The sequence below is a fragment of the Tympanuchus pallidicinctus genome, unplaced genomic scaffold (genome assembly GCF_026119805.1).
Source record: "Tympanuchus pallidicinctus isolate F22 unplaced genomic scaffold, pur_lepc_1.0 scaffold2, whole genome shotgun sequence".
NCBI lineage: Eukaryota > Metazoa > Chordata > Aves > Galliformes > Phasianidae > Tympanuchus > Tympanuchus pallidicinctus.
In genome coordinates this window covers 10769761-10793479 of record NW_026294721.1, presented here as the reverse complement: position 1 = coordinate 10793479, position 23719 = coordinate 10769761, and the positions used below count along the sequence as shown (strand labels likewise).

The 23719-nt window shown below is 39.0% G+C and overlaps 1 protein-coding gene across 2 annotated transcripts in view; it reads left to right on the top strand.

Moving 5' to 3' along the window:
* Positions 1-23719, top strand: part of KIAA0232 (KIAA0232 ortholog) — a 61952-nt gene that overhangs the window by 12712 nt on the left and 25521 nt on the right. The window contains exons 2-3 of one of the 2 annotated variants that reach the window (XM_052681528.1): positions 2886-3389; positions 18466-18603. In XM_052681528.1, coding sequence (XP_052537488.1) covers positions 3159-3389; positions 18466-18603 — 369 coding nt within the window. In that variant the 5' untranslated portion in view covers positions 2886-3158. Of the gene's footprint in view, positions 1-2885; positions 3390-3880; positions 3977-18465; positions 18604-23719 lie in introns of those variants that run through there. The other variant, XM_052681529.1, reaches the window with a different exon arrangement.

The following is a 23719-nucleotide window of genomic DNA, read 5'->3' as shown; positions in this document are numbered from 1 at the left end:
GAGGAGTGATTTAATTACACCTTCCTTTTACTGTCCTCTTGGCATGCCTGTGCTCTGTAAGCCTGCACTCATAACCGTCGCAAAAAGGCATTTGTGTGGTCCAAGACTCACAGAGTTATTACTACGAATTAGTTGTGACCATAGCTGTATTCCATTACACTTACAGGGAAGACTAAGGTTGTTTAGCCTTCAGAAAAGATTTGCCGTGCAGCAACGGTGACATAGGGAACTGGCACGAGGTGTTCCAGCTTCAGTTTCCAGACCATTGGGCTTCCATCCTATTTTTCACCGTGGAACACTTAAAACTGCTTTCCTGTAACTACATTTGAGTATGCTGGTACTCGGTTGTTGTCTTTCACTGTTCTGGGTGGAAAGGATGTCCAGTGATTTTGAGAAATGTCTGTTCTCAAATAGCCTCAGTGGTAAAGTCGGTGTGTTTATTTACATACTGTTGAATCCTCTTTCCTTTGTAGGACACTTTGTAATTTGGCTGTAGTGCTTTGGAAAGGTCGTTGATAAGCAGTACAAAATCTAAAGGTTACTAGAAAGTGTACTTGGGTGTGGAGTAAGCAGAAATTGTCTTGTAGGAGTTTCATCTCATGTTTTTGTCTTTGGGATTTGTGATGAATGCAGATTTCACAAACTATTGAGAGAGATGTGTGATTTCTTATTTGGAAATTCTCGTGAGTCTACCATGTGTTATGGCTGGAAATGGAGAGTTCTTTCCAGCGTGGTAGTCAAAGTAACTAGCCTTGCTGTAATTGCTAAAGCTATATGGTAGTCTCCTTGTTAAGATTGGCTGTTACTATTGCAAGAACAGAAGGTGTTTTTTTTTAACAAGACAGTGTCAGAAAGATGATAGGAAGAGTTGAAAACTTTTGATTTGTCAAAGATTGTTATTGTAGAAATTGGACTTCGCATCTTGCAGAGTGTCTTTTCTTTGAGTGACGTGTGTAAATTTGGTGTAAAAACCTCTGTGTAGGGCTGGGATAGGGAAATATTTCTGTTTGGACAGGATTTTGTTCTCAAGCATAATGGAAATACATGCTTAGTGCTTCTGGTGAGGCAGAGCACGGGAGGCTGTTGTAAAATGAGAACTCTCAAAGACTTTGAGAGTTCTGTTCAGGTTTCCCGTTTTTGTGTCATTTGTATATGTTAAAGATACAGTGAAATAACATTAAAAAGGGAAACTTAAATATGATAATAAAAGTTTGACTAAAAGTCTTGGGGCAACATTGACACTTTGTCTTAACTCCTGACTTTAACAACAACAAAAAAAAGTATAAATGAAATTTAGTTTTTCAGCTGTCAGGAGGATATGAACTGCTGAGGAGTTTGGACCTGTGACTTTTCATTCAGAATACATCAGTCACAATACGCAACTTTACATGATTTCTTGATGAAAAGCCTTTGCAAAGGGTTTCTACGTGCTTTTCCTTCTGCTATCATATGAGAGGCCAGGCAATACAAACATGCTACTGACAGAGCTTGAATACCGGTGTGTTATTTGCCTGCTCAAGTGAAGACAGCTATTGGAGTAAGGCAGTAATGCAGCTTTAACTGTAGGGAGGGCTTTGTCAAGTCACATTATCATGCTTTGGGTTCTTTTCCTGATGATGTTGCAATTCATTAAAATTCTTGAGTATACAGCAGTATCTGAATAGTAATGCAAAGAAAGCTCCTAAAAGCTGTCATCTTAAGTCATATAGACACATGTCAATAGCAAAGGCACTGTTCATTTTGTTTGCCCACAAAACATGCACTGCCCACACAGCATTGCTCAGAGTTACAGTAAGGGATGGCTGTTTCAGCAGGTCTGTCCCCTGCACCTTGCAGTAGGTTGGAGTGAACCAGTAGGTATTGCTAGGTGCTTTCTTTGGTGCTTCCTTTCAGTGAAAGTATATTTCTTGCTTGGATTTGTGCTTTGTTTTCTGCTGTCAAGCTGGGGAGGAGAAAACTTGCACAGATATCAGATTGCTGTTTGGCTGATTGGCAGGCTGGTCCAAATGGCCTTTTTTGGACCTGACTTGCTCTAGATTAGAGGGCAGAAGGACTGCATACTTGGGGCTTGCTTGTTCTGCACCTTACTTATGCATGATTGGTTTGGCATTGCAGTTGTTCTGAGTCTTAGGATGATTTGTCTATTTTAGGATATGGTTTAGAGTGTAAGCTCACCAAGTTAAGACTAGTGTAGTCATCTGTGTGAAGAAGGTTAAATGTTGGTTCTTACGTGAATGGATGATGTTCTGCTCAGGTTTTAGGTAGACAGTGATAAAATGCTGCAAGGCAAAAAGTGAAATTAAAATGAAAAACCACCAACAAAAACAACCAAACCTGACAATAGCAACCATTCAGCAATAGGATATAGGAAGTATTTTATAGCTCTGGTGAAACTGCTGGCCAGGTAATTGTATAAATTCAGTGTTCTATAAACAGGACAGTTTTTTTCTGCTTGTAGATGGGAGTCACAGCAAAACAGCAAAACAGTAGGATTATGCTGTCTTCTAGTGATGCAAAATATGCAATTAGACTTAATGTAAGTGAATGTAAATTTTTTGATGAAAAGGTCTGTCTTTGGCTGATAGTAAATAAAACCTTCTCAACCTTCTATTAAAGTTAGGCCTGCTGTACATTTCAAGGAAGGGTTGGTAATGAACTGTTTGAAAGAGTTCTCTTCCTGCATGAAAAAGTGATTTTTCTCTAAGTCACCTTTAAACTTGGAATAATGCCTGTTACTCTTCAGAGTGACACTGAGCAGGTGTGCTGTACAGGTGAAGTAAGCAGTATGTAAATGACTGCTTTCTACGTCGTTTATTTTGCACTGTTTGATGTTGTTTGTGTGTGGAGACATAATATCACAACTTATCCTTTTTTCCTCTTTATAGGTCCTGCTGGGGACTTGCATCTGGCCTCAATGTGAAATTAAGGTAGAAAAACACATCTACATATGTGTTTGCTATTAGGATTTAGTTTATTCACTGGTCATGCCTGAAGAGTGATGTTCGTCTCTAGACGGCTAACTGCCAGGAAATATAAATGATTGTCCTAGAAGTCAAGCCTCTCTCCTATTTACTGGAGTGAAAATCACCTCCAGATATCGACGGGATATCAACTACAGAAAATGCTTCACGTTATAAGGATGCCAACCACCTAGATTCATGCGCCCTATCTGTACAGTTGTTGTGGATGGTTTGCCATCAGAAAGCTCCTCAAGCTCTTATCCAGGCCCTGTATCTGTTTCTGAAATGTCTCTGCTACATGCTTTGGGTCCAGTGCAGACCTGGCTGGGACAAGAGCTAGAGAAGTGTGGCATTGATGCCATGATTTATACTCGGTATGTCCTCAGTCTTCTGCTGCATGATAGCTATGACTACGACCTGCAGGAACAGGTATTTACATATTTTAGATGTTGTCCAGTGAAAGTGAGTTTTGTATCAGTTATGTTTTGTGTATTATACCTGGGGATGGCTCAGGGGTGGGAGGTGGTTGTCTTTCAGTGTGTGGGTGGAAGGGGGGGTGTACTGCACTGGGGTCAAATTCAGGCTGATGTCATTGGTTTTCTTTACCAGCAATTGCATTAACATTTTAGTACTACTGCAGTCTCCTTTAGAATTATTAGCACTGTCATGTTTCATGAACTGAAAACTTCTGGTACTCCTGGTTGTAAGATTTATTTAATATTGGAACATTAGTAAACTTAGGTGAGTTTTGTAAGCTTTTGAAATTGGGCTGCTTCGCAGTAGCCTGTAGACTCCATGTGACTTCCTCTTAAGAATTTCATCTCATGCTATTTTCAGTAAAGAATAAAAATACTTTTTTAATATCCAAGTATCTAAAATACTTTATTGCATGAATATTGTTCATCTCTTAAAGGAATGTTAATGCTGAATCCCAATAACAGGTGTGCAAAAGAGTTGTGATGCATGGCTCTAATTCAGAAAGGGCAGAGGAAGAAAAGTGAGGCCATGTAGCACAGGTAACTGTACTTCCATTCCCACGTGCCACTCTTGCTGAAGGTTTTCTGTGTTTCAAGAGCAGTAATCCTTATGGATCCCTTCCAACTCACGATACTGAGCATATCCTTTGCTCAGTTTTCATCTCCTTTTTATGAATTTCTCTGCATCTTTTGCTGTACATCAGAATACTTTTAATAGAGGATTTTTTTTTTAATATAAAATTCAGAGAAGTTCTGGCATTTTCAGGAGGGAGTGAGGGTACTGCTATCATGGACTTGATAAGGTGTTTGTGATTAACGTGAAAAAACACGTTAGGAAGGAAGAAAGCATTGCCTTTTTTGGTGCCTTGATAATTCATTTTTTGTTGCTGTTTCTTTGATAATGCTTCACATTATGCAACTGAAGTGCTTCAGAATTCTTTTTTCTAGTTTCCTTTTTTCACAAATCCATCAAGAACAGGGCAGGAGTTGGACACTGCCAATTTCAGAACTCTTAGCAGCCATCACTATGCATGCTTCCATCACATAAAACAGAAAACTTGATGTGCAAAAGCATTTTTTTCTGCTAAAGTTCCACCCGCAGTGGTGGAAATCACCAGAAACAACCTCATGATTTGTAATAATAATTAAAAACAATAACTGTAAGATATTTTAAGAACACACCTTAGTAGTGAGCTTACTTAGGTCTTGGTCAGACACCAATGGCTGTATTTTAGAAGACAGAGAGAATGAAATTCCACAGCCCATTGAATTAGAGGGATAGGACAGAAAAAAAGAAGCCAGTGATACCCCACCAGAATTTGAGAAGCTTTGAAGATAGTCCTGTGACCGTGGAGAAAAATGAAGACTTGTTTCTTTCTAGTCTGATTTGGAGTGTAGTCATAACTGTGAAGTCTCTCTTGTGATCATTTAAAAATGACTGAAGTGCCAAAATTATTTTTCATCAAGCATTACAAGGAACATGGTAACTGTGTTATGAAAACCTCAATCATTTGATTTCACTTTGATACCTTAACTGGATACTTTGAGTTGATTGAGCTTCAAGGAAAGTCCCTGTTCTTTTCCAAGTTGATTATATGAACTTAACGAGCCAAAGAGAGAAGAATAGCACATGCTGACAGGGTAGCCAGGATGTGTGCCAACTGTACAGGATGACTTCTGAACAGCATCTAGATGCTGAGCAAGTTGGAAGTTTCTTTCCTGCCTCCCTGCTTTTCACATACCGTTATTGTACTTGTTCACTTCGTTTTCAAGTAACTGTTCTCTAATTGTTGAGGTCTAGGGTCTGGTTTTGTGATGGTTCTCTGTAGTAATGATGGGATGAAAGCATTATGAAACACTGCTACCTAATTCCTTTCTTGAATGGCTTGATCTTTAAAACCTACAGATGTTCTGTTTTTGGTTTGTTGGTTTTTTTTTTTTTTTTACATGAAGAATTGAGGCAATTTATATCATGTGTGCTTGCTCTACTGTATTTTATTTTATTTTTTGTGTGTGGCTGCATTTTAAAAAATTGGCTTAAGCTGCTCAGAAACAAGAGATTGTGTTCTGAATTATCACAGTAAAACTAAACATTTAAGCAGTTTCAGTCCAATTTTGCTGATGTGTACAGCATGAAGACAAACAAAAGAAATACAAATAACCAGCACTGCTTACAGGTGGGGAAGAGTGCAGCAATTCAAGTACAGAAATATCTTTTCAATATTTAAGAGTAAAATATTGAGAGATGCTGAACTGCTCTAATTGTGATCTGCTCCTGGGGAACAATTGGTTCTCAGCATCTCAAGAACTTTTTTCTTTCCTTATGTGATTCCTTTGATTCTTGAGAAATGTGACAGAATTTTCAGAGGAGAAAATGCTTTCAGTAATGAATTTGTTCTGATGATTTCTCTTTATGTATAGGAGTCTTTCTGCAGGGCATGATTAGCCACTGATTAGCCACTGCTTCTTTCCAAAAACAGCAGCGAGGTCTGTTTTGAACTGTTCAAAGGGAATGTGTGGGCCCGAAACAGTGAAGTGGCAGATGTGGCAGGGGGTTGGAATTTGATGATCCTTGAGGTCCCTTCCAACCCAAACCATTCAGTGATAAATAATATAGCAGTGTTCGTTGACTAGGTCTTCAGGATTCGGTTTTGAGTTTAAGCAGGATGTTCCCTTCTGTTCTCTTGCTAATGCACGGTATGTGGCACGCTGCTTCTGTCACTTGATGGCTTTTCCTCCCGTGTTCTGCATGGTGAGATGGGCTGATTCCTGGACAGGACCTCAGGCATTGTTAAGGGTTTGAGATGTGTAGCGGGTTTTTTTTTGGTTGCCTGCTTGCTTGCTTTTGGGTTTTGCTTTTTTAAATTCATATTTGTTTATTTTACTTTTGTTTTCATGATCACTGCTAATTCTGTGGCTTGCCCAATTAGAGTGATTTCTCTTGGGTATGGTTATGTGTACACAGATCTAATGTTATTGAACAGCACCTTGTTTAGATTCTTGATAGTAGGTTTTCAAGACTTAAAAAGTAAAACTGTAACACACTGTGACCCATTTTTACTGGAATGTTTGCATTTTTTGTTCTGACTCATTGGCTTGAATATAGAAATAATCAGAAAATGCATTAGCAGGTGTGTTTTGCTTGACTGTTTTGGAATCTTGTTTATGAGGAATTGCACAGGGATTCCTTGAGCCTCCAGAGCTGCTGTGGTTATTCGTACAGCCAGCTACTGTTACACACGTGTTATATGTATAAGCACTCTGTAACACCTTATAAATATGTCCATTCTAAATGTTGTAAAAGCTAAAAAACCTCTACTGTAGTTCATTATCGTTGGCATTTGTACCACATTTCTCATTCAAGCCAGTTGCATGTGTGGATACCTGCTACTTGTGGAAATGAGCCGAAGAGCCTAAGATGCAAATGTTCTCAGGCAGTCCTTGATTCTTAATGGTTTTGGTCTTTTACTTTTCCTATGAGGAAATAAAAGTTGCTATGGATTTAAAGAATAGAATGCGATAGAAACTTAAATGTTCTGCATTTAAATGTGTAGGCTTTCATCATTTGCATTTTATTGATATATTTTTTTTTTTCTTGTTTAGGAGTAAGGAACAAATAAACTACAAAACTCATAACATTATTGAGCAATCTTTACCTCTGGCAAGTGCACAGAAATGCTGTTGGGGACAGTGTGAAAATTCCGAGACAGCTTTTTGACTTCAGATTAGATTGACTTTTAGTCAGAGTGCCTTGCACTCAGTGTTTCCTGATGATAAATCGTCTTCTGATTGTAGTTTAATGCCAATTTAAATGCCAATTGAAAGTATATTTACAGATACCTGTTCTCAAACCAGTTTGTGATACAGCAAATACTGCATTACCGTGGCATAGTCTGTTGGAGGCTTACTGCTTCTCACTGCATTGCCTTGGGATACACTGTGTGAAAGAGTATCTCATTGATCTTTATTTGTGCAGCATTAGAATCAGTATTCTGTGATTTATATACTATTTGTAAGCATAGCTGTTTCTGAATATAACAGGTTCATCTGTTTTTGCCTGCAGATTTTTCTTCCTTTTGAAGAAAGCAAACAAACCAACCCACCAAAACCCCAACATGCCTGCAAAAGAGCCCCCACCAGCTCAGCGTTGTGCGGGATAAGGGCTTTGTTTGTAAGCCTTTGGTCCTGCAGCAGAAAGGTCTAAACACAGTTATTATGTGGACTTGCTGTACAGTGCTGACTGCTGTTGGTGATTTACTTCTTTTCACTCATTTTTGGGGGAAGTTGACTTTTTTTTCTGACCCTCATAAGTAGAAATCCTAGAGAAGTTTTTTAAAAAGATAATTCCAAGATTTAGGAAAATATTAAGTAGCTGTTCTGTTACAAACTGTGCTCTTCTTTGACTAGCGTGAGGTGATCTGTTCTGAAACCTGTGGCAGAGGCTGTCATTCTGGAAGACTTACTGTTTACACCCTGATTTGAAATGGTCTTCAAAATAATAGCTACAAAACGACTTCTTATGCTGATACAATAGCTATGCGACCTCTTATGACTGATCACAGTTTTTATTCTTGCTTTTTCAAAGCAAGCTTTTTCAAAGTCCCAAAATGTGATATACATTTTTTTTTCTCCTTTGTATAAAGGGAAGAACAGAGTGTAAGAGAAGGCACCTGGCCACATGTGATAAATGCTACCTATCTGCCCATTGGCTGTGTATTCATTACATGTTCTTGGCCTGATGTTCTGAAATGGCCTGGGGCTGTCACTGCCTGCACACAGGTGTGGTGCAAGTACTTGGGGCACTGCTGGGCTGCAGTACGTGGAGCATTGCCCTCCCTGCCATCCCATGGCAACCCAGCTTGGGGACCTGATGCCTGAGTGTGACTTAGAGCGACGGTTGTTTAGTTGTTCAGAAGCCTCTTTCAGGAAGAAATGAGTTGTCGTGATGGGTTTGGTTTGTTTTAAAGTGAAAAATCTCACCCAGAACAAAAAGATGTGAAGAGAAAGGAAGATTTGGTCTTCTGTAGTAACCTAAACCCGTATGAAGTGCCAGTCTGGTTAGTATGCCTGTTCAGCAAAGCACTACAATTTGTTGTAGTACAATGGCTCTTGGATCATCCCTAAGAAATAAATGTGGTTCTGTTACAGCAGGGCAGTGCTGTGTGACTGTTGCACACAGCTGTTAAGTTTCCAAGTTTACCAGCAACTCAAATGCAAAATGTTTTCCCTTTGGTTTGTGTTTGATTCTGCTTATTATGCTGTACAGCATTTCTGTAGGAACTATTTTTTTTTTTTTTTTTTTTTTTTTAATTTTCTGACCATAATACTGAAGTATGTAAAATTCAAGCTGTAGAAATTTCTCTATGCAGAAAAAGAGTAGGTAGGAAAGGAACTATGAGCCCAAGACTTCTAACTGCACTCTTCTCATATGCTTAGTTTAGTCTTTAGAGTAATATAATATATATGTTTGCAAGGTTAGGACTAAAGAAACTTTTTTTCATACGTAAATATGTAAACTGAAGAAAGAGCAGATTGATCATGATTAGCATACAGTTCTGTATCCTCAAGTTAACTTGCCTGTACAGCTTATATGTTCATAGCAAATCATTTCAGTTTTATAAAAGTTCAGATAAGTAAATCTAAAAGTTTGTGGGGTAAACAGCTCTACATTCCCCCCCTCATTTAGAAGTGATTAGGTAAGGACTCTAGCTTATGTTGTATTAACCTTTTGAAAATAAGTCTTGTATATGAGGTTAACTTGGTGAGAAAAATAGTGGTTTCATCCTGAGCACGTAATGCCTCTGAGCAGCCTTAAAGCAGCCTTATGGTTATGCAGCTCCATCACTTGAGATCAGTCTGCGAAGGACTGCTGCCCCGTGGTTGTTTGCTGGTGCTGAAGTCACCCAGCTGCGTTCCTTTTACAGTCACTGTCAGTACAGGAGCATCCAGCAGGGCTCCTGGAATAGGTCTGGCCAGTGTAAGGCAGGTTCTACTGGTGTGGTGCCTCTAAAGGACATATTCTTTTTTTCCTCCCCATTTACTAATTATTTCTCTTGTTAATTATGAAGCGATTGCTTTGTTCTGTATGTCTGTCTTGGTGACTTCTTGTCAAGGGGTACAGTTGATGCACCCTGGACTGTGCACTTGTATTCTTGATTGTGTTTTAAGGATAGAACTGGAGCTCAGCAGTAGGCTCCTGGCTCACTGAACAAACTGCAGGTCCCAGGGCAGTCTCCTTCAGCTGTGTCAGCACAAATCCTGTTGGAGAACATTTCTTCCCAACAAGTGGCATTATCAGAACATTTTTTCAGGCAGTGTTCTGTCTTTGTGCAGGTGCCTGTGGTCATGTTTGCAAATTTAAACATGTCTGTTTCATGATGTGAAGTATCTTTTTCAAGACATCTTGACAGCCAGGCTTTTTGGTGCCAGTCTTTTGCGCTGTCCTGTTGAAATTGGCAGTAGAGTTAGCATGTTTTCTTTAGCCTCTCTTGTGAGGATTCCAGGCAGTCTTTGAAATAGGTACTACCTTGCCTTTCTGTGGCTTTCTAAATATCATCTAACACTTAGTTACAATGTGTATCCCAATGCAGTCACCCAAGAAGTGTAATGCAATGACTTTGTTATCGCTATTAATGTGTTCTCACAAAGGTTTATGTGATGCAAAGCAGAGACAGAAAATCGAGCACTAGCCTGGTTCTTTTCCCTGAAAGTCAGGATTTGTTAGCAGCAGCCATCTCCGTGCTGATGTAATTGCCCTGCTCCTAATTCTGAGGCCACTGAGACGCCTCTTCATGTTTAATAGTCTGCAATGCAAAGCATGATGGTGCACTCACAGCATGTCTCCAAGCGTAGACGTGCGCTGTACGATGTGAAATCAGCTGATTATGGTGCTATGTGATCTTTGCCACACAACTTAATTCCAAGGTTCAAGAGAGCGACCATAACATGCTGTGAAATGATTCCCCCAGTCATAATATGTCCTTATGACTCACAAGGACTCTGTAGTGACAGTTTCTGTTGAATTTTTGTCCTTCTTTTCTGACATATAAGGCAAGCAAGTAACACGATTTCTCTGTAGCAGAGGCCTTGCTACATGTTCTTTTCTGCATTCACTTTAATGGGAATACTTTTAACTCAAAGCCTACTCGGCCAACCTAGGATTTCAATAGATGCAATATTTGCACGTTCTCTAGCTCTTGGGAGTGGATGTGGTTAAATTTCTTTTGCTCGCTTCCAACCTAAAGTAACTTCTAATTAGCAAACAACACATAGAATGCCCTTTCAGGTTGGTGGGATTATAAGCAAGAGTTTGTCATTGACAGAAGCTCAGTTTACACTATTTTATACCTAGATTGGTTGGTTTTGATACAGTTCGTTCCTGCCTTCACATTGTGAGAACATCAGCTCAGTTTCTTGAGGACCTTGAAGTCACAGCAGCACATGCTGTGGTCTCATACACTGTCAGCTGTTCTGCTGCAGTCCAACGCATAGGATTATTGTGTTCTGCTTAGAGCAGCTGGGAAAGAGCTGACTGTAGTGGCTAGCTACTTTACTGTACCTGCAGCTCATAATGTGGTTCTCTGCTTTCCCACAAAAGAAGTCTGAAGTGAATTCTTCCACTGGTAAGAACTGCATTTGGAATTTATCTAATTATAAAGAATGTTTTTAAGTCTCTTCTGCTCTGTGGCCAGCAGAGCTTCTGATCTGGAGAAAGCTTGTGTTGTTCTCAGAAAGCCTGTTTATCTGCTCTTGTCTGTGCAGCCTCCTGTTGCATGTCTTCTGGGGAATGTAAGCTGAGTTTTCATGTGTCTTCTGAATTCTTGCATATGTATTAATTCATCACAGGCAGCTGTCAGGAATGCTTGAGCCAGTCCTGGACCGTTTAGACTGTTATCTTTAATGCTAGTGAGATGCAGTCTCTCTCAAACTTTTCACAGATGTCATTGTGAATAGAAGTACATCTGCAGAGCTCTAAGCTACCTCTGAAGTTTCTTTTTCAAACTCAGTTTGCAGGGAAATATTTTATTTTTTCCAGGAAGTAATGCTTTTTATACAGCCTACTTCTTGAGCAGTTTTAAAGATGAAATAAATGTGTAATCTGTTGGAGCTTTCCCCTTATTTTCCATTATGAGAACCTCCTAGAAGTAGTGAGGATCTGCTCCATTTTTTTCTCATCTACTGCTGTTTGTTTTTTCCATTTTCTTACCATCCAAATATCTTGAAGTTAATTTTGGAAAGTATTTGAGTAAGTTTCTGGAAAAAGCTTTCTTGCAGTGCACAGTGGTTCATACCTGCCTACCTGAACATTATATTTAATTATTAATTGTTAAATTAATTTAATTTATTTTTTGCCAAGAGAAGCCAGGACTGCTGTACCACAGTTTTTCATTATGTCAGCTTACATGGCTCAGGCTTTTTTTTTTTTCTTCTCTTTTTAAACTCACTGTAAGCCTTCACTTCTGAATTTTCCTTAAAATAAACTGATAATGGGCTTAGCAGAGAAATATTATGGACTGTGCGTTGATATTCAGAAAATATTCTAGATATATTTGTGGAGAGGGAGCATGAGTGCCTGTGGAGGTCACTGCTGGTGTGAGATTAGACTACCTCCTAGGTAAAGATTGGCAAATTCTGTAGTTTCTTTTAATGAAAGGGTTGGGGTTTGAAGTGTTTCATTGCTTCAGAATCGCAGTTAGTTTAGGTGATCTGTCTCCTGCTTTGGAGCTTTCTAAGGAAGTAAGGTTCACATGGACAAGCAGCAATAAATGCATAAACATTTCTCAACACGATTCCATTTCTTCCATTGACCTGCCCAGTAATTTCATGACCTACTTTGTTTGCATTTGGACATCTTTAAAAGTTTTCTAAGAAGGTTTCTCCTACAGTTTTGTAGGGGCTAATGCCCAGTTTGGAACACTGGGGGCACTTAATGCTTAATCTTTATATATGGCATCTGACGGGAACTTGCCATCCATTCAGCAAATAATGCAACTCCAAACCATTTGTAGTAAAAATACCTATCGGGTCTCCTGCTGAATCTTTGATGTTTGTTTCTTGTTTAAAAGTTGATGCTTGTTTTTTTAATTTATTTTTCCCCATCCTTCCTCTGCAATCTCTCTTAAACTCTTAGGAGTCACAAGGGGGAAAGTTTTTTGCATATGTTGCTTAGTGTTACAAGACTCCATATCTGAAACATTATGGGAATTCTTCTCCACACTAGAAGATATACGGCTTGTTTTGATGGTTTTCTGAATTAGAATCTGGAAGGGAGAAACTGTCTATTTCTGTGGTATTCCAAAAATTATGACATTGAATCCTTCCTAGTTTTTGTATGAGCTTGTTTCTTGAGCTTGCCTTGAAGCAGCCCTGTTTTTTTGGCCAGCAATAACGTTCAGGATAGCAAAAAATGCTAAGACAGTAATTTGCTTAAATCTTGAGTGGTTTGTATGGAAATTAAAATGCTCAAAGAAAAGAGGTGTGTTTCAAAATTCCCCGATCCAGAATTTTTTAACTCTGTTTTCTTCTGCCCTCTGAGAGAATAGGATTTCTTGCCATGAAATCACTTATCATTCAAAATGGGGATCTTGACCAAAGTAGGTAATTATGGTTACTCAATTCATTATCTGAAAACTTGGTAAAATTTAGAATATATAGAATCATGGAATGGTTTGGGTTGGAAGGGACCTTTAGATCATTTAGTTCCACCCCATCCCACTAAAGACAGGGACACCTCCCTCTACACCGGGTCGCTCCCAGCCCCATCCAGCCTGGCCTTGTATGCTTCCAAGGAAGGGGAATCCACAGCCTTGCTGCACAGCCTGTTCCAGTGTCTCACCACACTTCCAGTAAAGAATTTCTTCTTAATACCTAGCCTGAATCTACCAGTTTAAAGCCATTTTCCCTCATCCTGTCGCTACATGCCCTTATAAAAAGTCTCTCCCCAGCTTTCCTCTAGGCCCCATCAGGTACTGGAAAGCCACTGTAAGGTCTCCTTGCAGCTTTCTCTTCTCCAGGCTGAAATGGCCCAGCTTTCTCACTGTGTCCTTGTACAGGGCACCCGCTTTCTGATCATCTTTGTGGCCCTCCTCTGGACCTGCTCCAGCAACTCCATGTTCTTGTGCTGAGGGCACCAGAACTGGACGCTGTACTCCTGATGGAGTCACACAAGAGCTGAGTAGAGGGGCAGAATCACCTCCCTCTACCTGCTGGTCGCTTTTCTGTTGATGCAACTCAGGATATGGTTAGCCTTCTGGGCTGCAAGTACTTATTGCTGGCTCATGTTGAATCTTTTAATTGACACTTCCAAATCCTTTTTCCTCAGAGCTTCTCTCAAGCCATTCCCTGTCCAATCTGTATATGTGCTTGGGATTGCCCCAGCCCAGATGCAGGACCTTGCGCTTGGCCTTGTTGAACTTCATGAGGTTGGCATGGGCCCAGCTCTCAAGCCTGTCCAGGTCCCTCTGGATAGCATCCCTTTCTTCCAGTATGTCAACTGCAGCACTCTGCTTGGTGTAATCTGCAAACCTGGGGAGGGTGCACTTGATTCAACTGTCCATGTCACCTACAAAGATGTTAAATAACACCGATCCCTGAGGAATGCCACTCAGCACCAGCTTGATCATCATTTTACTGAATCTAATTTAATCTGTACTGTGTGCAAAAATAATCAAAGGGAATCTGTTTCTCTGAGTTTACTTGAAGAAAAAAACCAACATGATTTCTTAAGCATGGTTTTTTGCTGATTTGGTTTCCCCGTTTCGGAAGTATGTTTATCATGTTACTTTTCTGCGTGTTTGACTGGAGTGATGTTGTTTCTGTGCTCAGTGACCACTGAACAGGATTGTGAAAATTCAAAGTTACGGTAGAGTATGGTAAAGTAGCATTAAAACAAACATTATGATACGGTCTGTTCTGTTAGGAAGCAAAGGTAAATGAACACAGCTAATAGCTGAAGAGAATAGAAGTCCTTAGTGATTCTTTCCATGTGAAGTAAGTAGTTTACTCTGTTTCATGCGCGCAGAATGTTTTGTTGAACTGCTTTCTTTCCTGTTTGTCATGAGCTCAATATTTTCCAGCCGAAGGAATAAACTTCTTAATGGGCTTCTCACCACTGGAGGGAAAAAAAAAAAAGAAAAAAAAAAGGTGCAAGAGATTAATTTAAAACATACAAAACTCCTGTATTGTCTTCTTACCAACTTAGTCATCATAAAAGCAGAAAGCTGCTCAGTTTGTGTCATCCCTTTCTAGAACTGAAGGTATATATGACGTTTTCTTGTTCCTGCCCATTTTACTTGAGTTCCTTCTCCTTTTTTTTCTTTGTTTCTGTAAATTGATTCAGACTTGATTCATCAGTGTTCTGATGCACTATAACAAAAGGATTTTATGGGAGGATTTTATTTGCTGATTTATGGGTGTGGAATTTGAATTATTTGCGGAAAGTACAAGGTACCTGATAAATGTGTGGATAAGTATTGTAATTTATGTGAGGATTATGAATTTCAGAATTTTATGTGGAATAGCTGTAATTCCTAATACTAATTTTGTAAAAATGCAAGGGAAAATAAAATGAAAACTCAGTTTTCCAGTAGTTTTTCCTATAAAAATTAAAGTGGTGGTGTAATGCAGTGGCAGCCATGTGTGATTGAAAACCCAGACAGTGTTCAGAAACAAGTTTTCTGTGTACTGTCTGGAGACATAGAAAGAAGATGCTACCAGAGCTCTGTCTTCTATTGCTGCATCCTACAGGATGAGTCACTTTGTTCCCAGAGAACATGAACAAAGTGTTTGCTCTGAAAGGAAGGACAAGATAGTGCTGAATGTTTAAGTGAATGTTCCATGTAGACTCACTTCCTCCTTTGCAATAAAAATACTCATTATTAAAGAGTAAAAATTTAAAAATGAAAAAATATATATATAAAAGCCAGATATATTTTGAATTACATGTGTAGAGAACTGACTGAAATGTTCTATGTCCTTAATGCTCTGCTGACACACACCACTGGCTTATAAAGTATGTAGAACTGTCCTTGCTGAGGACGTTGCAATGTGCTTGTGCAAAACTGAGCAGCAGTGTAGCAAAATATGCTGGTTTATAGCATTTTGGTAACATTTTCATAGTATAGGTATTGCCTTAATCAATTTTCCACCCAAGAGTAGAATGCATGAGGTCAACTCTGTGCATTTCACAGAATCAGTGGAGTTGGAAGGGATGCTTTAACACCATCTAGTCCTTCCTGCTAAAGTAAGTTCCCTACAGTAGGTCACCCAGGAAGGCATCCAGATGGGTTTTGAACATCTCAGGGGAAGTGCGACTCCACAACTTCTTGAGCAGCCTGTTCTGGTGTTTGTAACTCTCAGTAAAGTTCTTACGTTTGTATGGAATTCTCTGTATTCCAGTTTGTGCCCATTGCCCCTTGTCCTGCTGCTGGCACCACTGGGCATCGTTGCTCCACCTACTTGACTCCTGCCCTTTAGATTTTTATAAGCATTAATAAGATTCTCTCCTTGATCTTCTCTTCTCCAGGCTGAATAGTCCCAGCTCTCTGTCTCTCCTTGTATGAGAGATTTTCCAGGCCCCTCACTGTTCTTGTAGCCCTCCACTGGACTCTCTCCAGTAGTTCTCTTTGTTGAACTGAGTGGCCCAGAACTGGACACAACAGAACGCTCTAGATATGGCCTTACCAGGGCAATGTGGAGGAGCAAGATACCTCCCTCAACCTGATGGCCGCGCTCTTTTTATTGGATGCTGAGGATAATGTTGGCCTTCTTGGCCACAAGGTTGCACTGCTGGCTCATGTCCACCAGGACACCCAGGTCCTTCTCTTTAGAGCTCTTTTCCAGCAGGTAAACCCCTAACCTGTACTGATGCATGCAGTTATTCCTCCCCAGGTGTAGGACTCTATATTTACTGTTGTTGAACCTCATAAGGTTCTTCTCTGCCCAACTCTGTATTCTGTCCAGATCCCTCAGCACAGCCTTGTGCTGTGTCAGCCACTGCTCCCAGCTTCATACCATTGGCACACTTGCTGAGGTGAGTCCAATCTCTTCATCTAGGCTACTGATGAAAATGTTGAACAAGGCTGGATCCAGTATTGATGCCTGGGGAGCAGCACTAGCTGAAGACTTCCAGCTAGACTCTGCACTGCTGATAACAGTCCTCTGAGCTGTACCAGTCAGCCGGTTCTCAAGCCACCTCCCTGTCCACTCGTCTATCCCACGCTCCCTAAGTTTACCTGTTAAGGCAGGCAGTGCCAGACACCTTCCTGAAGCCAATGTGTAGACAGCGTTTGCTGCTCTTCCCTCATCTACCCAGTCATGAAATTTTCCTGTGGCTTCAGTTTTCAATTTGAATAACCTTTTCTTAGTGGACGTGTATTTTTTTTCTTTGTGATTTTGCATGTATGTGGATGAGCAGGACAGGCTTTGGCAGCTGCCAAAGTAAGTGGGCCTTACCAGTCCATGTGCTTCATGTTAACATTGGAAAAAGCTACTGAGCTCTGCAGCCAACTTGTCCTTGATGGACAAACATAAAATTTTGGGAAAAAAAAAAATATTTTTTAATGAAGTGTAGATGTGTATAGTTTATTGCACTTATTTTTGATAATTTTACTTTTTTTTTCCAATTATTTTGTAAATATTTTTCTGTTACTTTAGTGGAGGCGCAGTAGGCCAGTTAGATTTGTTATTTTAAATGGACCACTGGAATCTTGCACAAATATGAGAAAGCATAGAGATACCAGTAGTTTTTTGTTCTTTAGAAGCAAATACTTTGCTCCAGATCTTGTGATTTAATAAGATTAAAAGAAAAAATAAAAACAAAAATCAGGGAATTGCTCTTTCCTGAGGGACTCAATTAGATAATGAGTCCATGGCAGCTGTTTGAAGACAGATGTTAAAATTCTTCCTTCCAAAGGCATGTGGTCATTTTCCTCCTTGCCGCCCGTTTTCTGTCTGACTTCTTAGGTGCACAGAGATGATCAGTCTCAACTGACAACTTGTTTTTACTTCATTTTGAAACTACGGGGAGTTTGGAGTTGTTTTAAATGAGGTTAGGCCTTAGAATGGATGTCATTAGGAGCAAGTGAGGTGAATGCTGAAAAACAGCAGTTTGTGAATCTCTCTGAAGATGACGTTTTAGACCAGCATACATTAAATAGCATAATTTTCTTGGTAGTCAGAATATTTCATTGATTAGATGAACATACGAAATTGTATGTGTAGACCTGAATGGACAGTAAATAATAAGCAAATATTATACAGTATTTCAGGGTAGAGATGAGTATTTACCTGAGTGTGTGTGAATGAGTGGGGGAGACAGGCAACCCAGCAGAAGGGGGGGAAGTGCTCTGTGGTTGCTGCTGGTGTGGTTGACTTTTTCAGAAGTGACACAGAACAGACGCTATGTATCTTCAGATGATTACGTATGGTACAATAGCTGCCTTCTTTGATTTTCGTTTTTCCAACGGGGACTCTTCCTACTCACGAGTATGTGACTTTCTTAGAAATCATTTTGAGTTCATTGAAAAATAGACACCGCTATCTGTAATCATAATGGTGCTCGTTGTAAGTGCTAGTGGAAGATTTGGGGATCTAGCATGATTTTTCTTCTTTTGGCCTATTTTACATAAGCTTGATCCAAACTCTGAACTTCTTGCTCTTTATTCTTATTATTTCAGAGATCAGTGAAACTAATAAGTTTTGTAAAAATTGTAGTGATGTATTAAACTGCTAAGTTGACCCTAAAGTAATCCTTGTGGATATGCCTTGCAAGTGGAAAATATTGCATTCAAGTGTGAGTGGGGCCTCCATGTCCAGAGACAAATGCGTGTATTTTTCTGAATAGGAAGTGCAACCGCCTCCTGTAGCCATTGGTTTTAATCAAACTGAATTTTAATTTGGCAAGCAGTGGTTTTTAATAGATGGAATGAGTTTGTTATTATTCTAAACAATATGTTGTTTGTGGTCTTATGTTGCTATAGTACTGAATTATTTATGTGTCTTAATACAGTTTTGTTTATTTTTGATTTTAGGAGAATGACATCTTCCTGGGCTGGGAAAAAGGAGCTTACAAAAAATGGGGAAAGAGTAAGAAGAAGTGTTCTGATCTAACACTAGAGGAAATGAAAAAACAGGCTGCTGTCCAGTGTCTTCGCTCTGCTTCTGATGAAGTAAGTTCAGATTATTTAACAGATTCTTCAGACTTTATACCCTTGAGTTAGCCATCACAAGCTCAGGATATCTACTCATCTACTCCGTGCCTTCTTGAAATGCAGGATCCCCAGGAGTTCTGAGTGTTCTTGGTTTTCTGTCAGAAATTATGAAACCTTTGTTTGGTAGCAGGATTTCACAAAAGATTCTGTACTATTTGCAGTGTTACGTTTCCTTTCCTTTCTGCAAGCCCTTACCTATTATTGTTAAGGACAGTTGCATTGCACCTGTTTGTGTTGAAATTGCCCCAGAGTTTTGCGTAAGGTTGTTACAATTCTAAGTTTACTTTGTAGTGGAGTGAGCAGCAAGGAGCAGAATGTTTGGGCATCTTTGTGTCTGGTGCAATTTCTGCAATCCAGAATTGCTAAATAAGTTGCAAACACTCATTTTCAAGATCACATTGTTAAGTGGAAATGGAGTTGAAGCCTGATGACTGGAGAAGGTGAGGAGAGGTGAAGGCAGCACAGTCGAAGGAGGGGTACCCAAGACAGTAGATACTGTGTTGCTCAGTGGGAAAGTGGACAAAGGAAGATTGCAGAGAATGAAATATTAACATAAAAATTCTGTAGCATAGATCAATGAAAGCTCTTAAGTGAGATTTTTCAGACTACAGAGATCAGAAAGTCTAATTGCTGAACTACAAATGCTTATATTTCTCTCAACAGTAAGGGAAATTCTACCCCTGCTTGTGCGGCCTGGTCATGTTACTGCTCTGTACAACCTGCTGGTCACAGTTTGCAGTTGCCCAAGTATTTGTGTGGTTGTGTGGAGAGTGTGATCAGGAAAGTGAATTGGTATTCTGAGTTGAACTTAGTTGGGGTGAAAGAAATGTAAACTAAAAGCTGTCTGGTCAGATCTACATGGAGAATTTCCCCAGCAAGAGTGGGAAAGGTATGTGGCTAAAAATAATGAAGAAAATGGAATTGATTCGTGTGATTATTGCTTTTGTCTTCAGCAGCATTCTTGTCATTTACTGTCTTTTTGTATATGAAGCCGCTTGAGCATTTGTCCAATTACTGAAGTATTCACTGACTAACTGGGAAGTTTTCTGAACTTGCATTTTCCCATTACTTACAATCTGAACAAAGTATAATTTTGATGGTAATTTGCTGTGCTGTATAGTTACAGAACACTGAAGTCAGCAATCTGACTACTGTAAGCGTTCATGTAAAAAGGAAGTATGAAGAAATAATTTCAAGAAATATTGCCTTTCTGGTGGTATGGCAACCTTTATGTGCTCGTGAACAACAAAAGCTAATAATCTGCACGTACTGCAGGAATACCCACGATTGACTTTTAGCATTAAGAATGATTCTCTTTACGCATCATCACAAATGAAAATGAAGGAGCATGAATGAAGGAGAAAAGAGAAAGGAGTGAGATAAATGTATTACTAATCCCTGGCCTGCCTTCTCTTGAAAGCTTGTATCATCTAAAACAGATTAAGAAGGGAAGAAGCCCTTTAGCTAGAGTTTTAAAGGAGTGAAAATATGTGAGGTCTGAAAGATTAAACAAGTAACTTCTTCCTTTGAATCCTGCCACCTTGTAAAGTTTTACTGTTCAACAAGAAGCTGTAATCTATAAATTGTAGTATCTTGTTTTGGCAGGACTATTTTGACTTCTGTTAAAGGTAGTTAAGCTTGCTCATTTATTGTCTTTAACAGAACTGCAGAATATGTAATTTTTTCTCATGTTTTCATACAGAATGGAACCTTCCAAACTTTCTCAAGGTTTGAAGCCTGTTGCTTAATGCTGTAGATAGTGCAGATAGATTTGCATTGTACAAGAGAGAAACATTATTTTTGAGCACAAGAGTTGGGGGAGGGAGATGATCCTGCTTAGATTTGAGTGTAATTTAAAAATAAACAAAAAACAACTTGCTTGAAAAGCAGAAAAATTTTCTATCTTGGCTGGTGCCTATGTGTATCTCTATGTGCTAATTGACAGAAGACAGTATTATGACATTATGTTTCAGTGTACAAGAAATGTCATTTCTCTTGAGTTATTGTGGCTGCTCTGTGCAACGTTTGTGATTTCTTCTCTACAAGAAGATGAAAATACTTACTAGTGTGTGTGAGAAGTCTCAGGCTATTTAAGGAAGTAACTACCATGTTACAGTTTTGCTCCATCTGTCACCCTGGGGTGGATTTTGGGATTTTATGTGCATTGAAATTGGGATAATTGGTCTGTTAGATATCAGGTTGACTCGCAATATTTATTTTGTGTGACCAACTTTAGGAGCAAAATTTCAGGTACCTTAGCTTTGATCTTCATGTTGGATTATTTAAACTAGTAGCGTGTTGAGAAATTGCTGCTGATCTGCCTCTTTCCTAAATGAATAATCAAAGGCCTGCAGTTTGGACGACTGTTTAAAGAAGATGCTGTCTGGTGCTTACTGGGAAGAGGAAATCATAAAATAAATGAGATGAAATTTGGATTGGTAAAAGTAAACTCTTTTGTTTCATGGTAGAAGTAACGTTTTTTGAGAACTTGTCTTTCATGGGCTTCCATTTTCATGGTATTCATTCTCTGGGAGTGTTTAGCTTGGTAGCTTAGCTTTGTTACTGTGAGAATTCAGTATTGTCTCATTAAAAACAAAACTAATAAAAACCTGATGTTGAGAAACATTAGCCTGAGACAGAAATGCAGGATTCTGGTTATAATTTGTTGGTGCAGAAAACAAGCGTTTGAGATGTAGAAGTCTGCAATGTGGTGCTTTTTCTGAAGCGCTTTTCAAGTTACACAGTGTGTGAGAAGTCAGGGAGGCTGACTGGCATCACTGTGTCTCCCAGTGGCCAATCACGTTGTGGACTAAGTACTTTTATTTGTGAGAGATTTGACAGAAGATGCAAACAGTTCCCATGTGTGTGTGCTGAGGGTGGTATTTTCTGTGTGACAAACAGTTTGATGTCTCAAGTTGTCAATATTTGTTTGAGTCTTTGCCTGCAGACACTTCTGATGCAATCAGAGGCAGTTAAGTATATCACAGCTCACCACAGAATGAAGAAAAGAAGGATGGTGAGAAGGAATAAGACAAGTATTTCAGTCCAGTAATCAATTGTTACTCTAACTGTAGTTCTGAAGCTCATTTTTTCCAGAATGCTTGAATGGAGTTTAAAAAGTGGGTCAAAAAGGAGTGGTGAAGAGTTGTTCAAATTCTAAAAAGCTCATTAGTTACTGATCTTGCATAAAGTTTTTATTTTCTTATGCTGCTAAAATGTAGGAGAAATTTTGAAGAGTTGGTTTGCATTTAGCTGGCAAAGTAAGGGTACCTGTTCTGATTAAACATTGGATTGGGGGGAAAAAAAAAACAACACCAAGAAACAGTTAGGACGAGAGAATATTTATGAAAAAGTCCTTATTTTTAGCAAAGAAATCTGAAGAATACTGCCTCAAATGTTAAGTAATAGCAGCAGTTTCTGACATTATTTAATGACTTCTGATTCTGTCTAGTATACCTGAAAGGTCAGTTAGTTCAGATATATTTTCTGAGTTACTTTAATGCTTTTGGATCTCCTAATTCTGAAAGTTTGTAAATCATTCTGGATTTGATAAATGAAACTTAGCAGTAACAGGACAGAATGCACTATCTTTGATTTCCCAAAGTTCAGGTGAAAAAGAAAAATGTAAGAGTGCAAAAATCCATCCATGTTGAATTTTTGCAAGGTGGGAATTGTCTTAGCAGGAATGGAAATCAAGGTTACTTTTTGAAAATTGATGTGTATGACTTTTCAGTAGGTACATTTCATACTGATAATATCAATATCACTTCTGTTGCGTGGCTGTTCATCACAAATTCAAGCCAATTTCCTTTTAACTGACCAGTTTTCTGCTAAAGGCTGATTTGCTCAGTAGAATGAGCAGGTTTCAGCTGTGTTCCATATCACACGGCTCTCACTGAATGCTTGTAGTGCTGCATGTGAAATTCTGCCCCAAGATGGTGCTAGAGTTTTAATTCGCTGAATAGATGACTGTTCTTCTAAACTATTTGAGGACACCTTAAGGTGTGGGCATGACACTGTTTGGAGCCTTGGATTTGCTTGCTTTGAATTATGAGAGAGAAATATGACCTGTTTGTATTGTCAGCACGTAGAAGACCAAGTCGTCTGCTAGATGAACTTACACCTGGCTGGGTTTTTTTTTTCTGTTGTTTTCTCCCCTTGCTTGTGTTTAACTCTGAATTTTCTTTCATTTTAAGTGCTGACATGCAATATGTTCATTGTTCCTCCTGATGTGTCTTAGCTTAGCTCAGCAGTAAGCATTTCTCTGTGTCTGAGAAAGATGGTTGTTGAGTTTTTTCCTCAAAACCCAGAACACTTCTCAACATGAGAGAAAATAATCTTCCTTTTGGGTAACCTTGTTGGCCTTCTGGAAAGGCTTATGATGTCTATCTTTAGAACACATGATGTTATTTATGAAAGGGTTTTAAAATCAGTCAAGATGTTAAGAAGAATTTTAGATTAAATGTTTTTTAAAAATGAAACTGAGCTGCTTCTGTGAGAAAGCACCACAGAACTTCATTTCCAACCCGTCATTGTTTTTCTGGGATAATTTAATTTGAATTGATTTAAGAGAATTTGTATTGGTTCTGTATTACCAAATCCATTGGCTTCAAAACATTGCTTCTTTTTTTTTTCTCCCTCTTTTCATCATGCATTATGTTGGATTTGGCAAACTGCATTAATCCATATTTTATAACGTCAGCTACCACATTAATACTTGAAGTATATTTGTCTTGCTGAAGTAACTCCCAGAGCAAATTAATTACAGTCAATCAGTTCATTTTTCCATATGATTTTTGCAGTCCAGGAGATATTATTGGTAGCATGCCATCAGCTTTGTTAAGGCTGCTACCCCAGGTACAAAAGTAACTCATGTGGAAGTTGATAGAAGTTTCAATTATTAAAACTCTGCCTATTTTCTTGATATAGAAAAAATACATGTTGAACAAGAAGTACTTCATGGAAGCTTTGTCTGAACAGAACTTCATAACATTTGTTGAAGGTACTCTCTGGATGATGACTTATCTCTTATCACAGCATAAAGTTACTAGGTTAATATTTTTCATCATGTAGA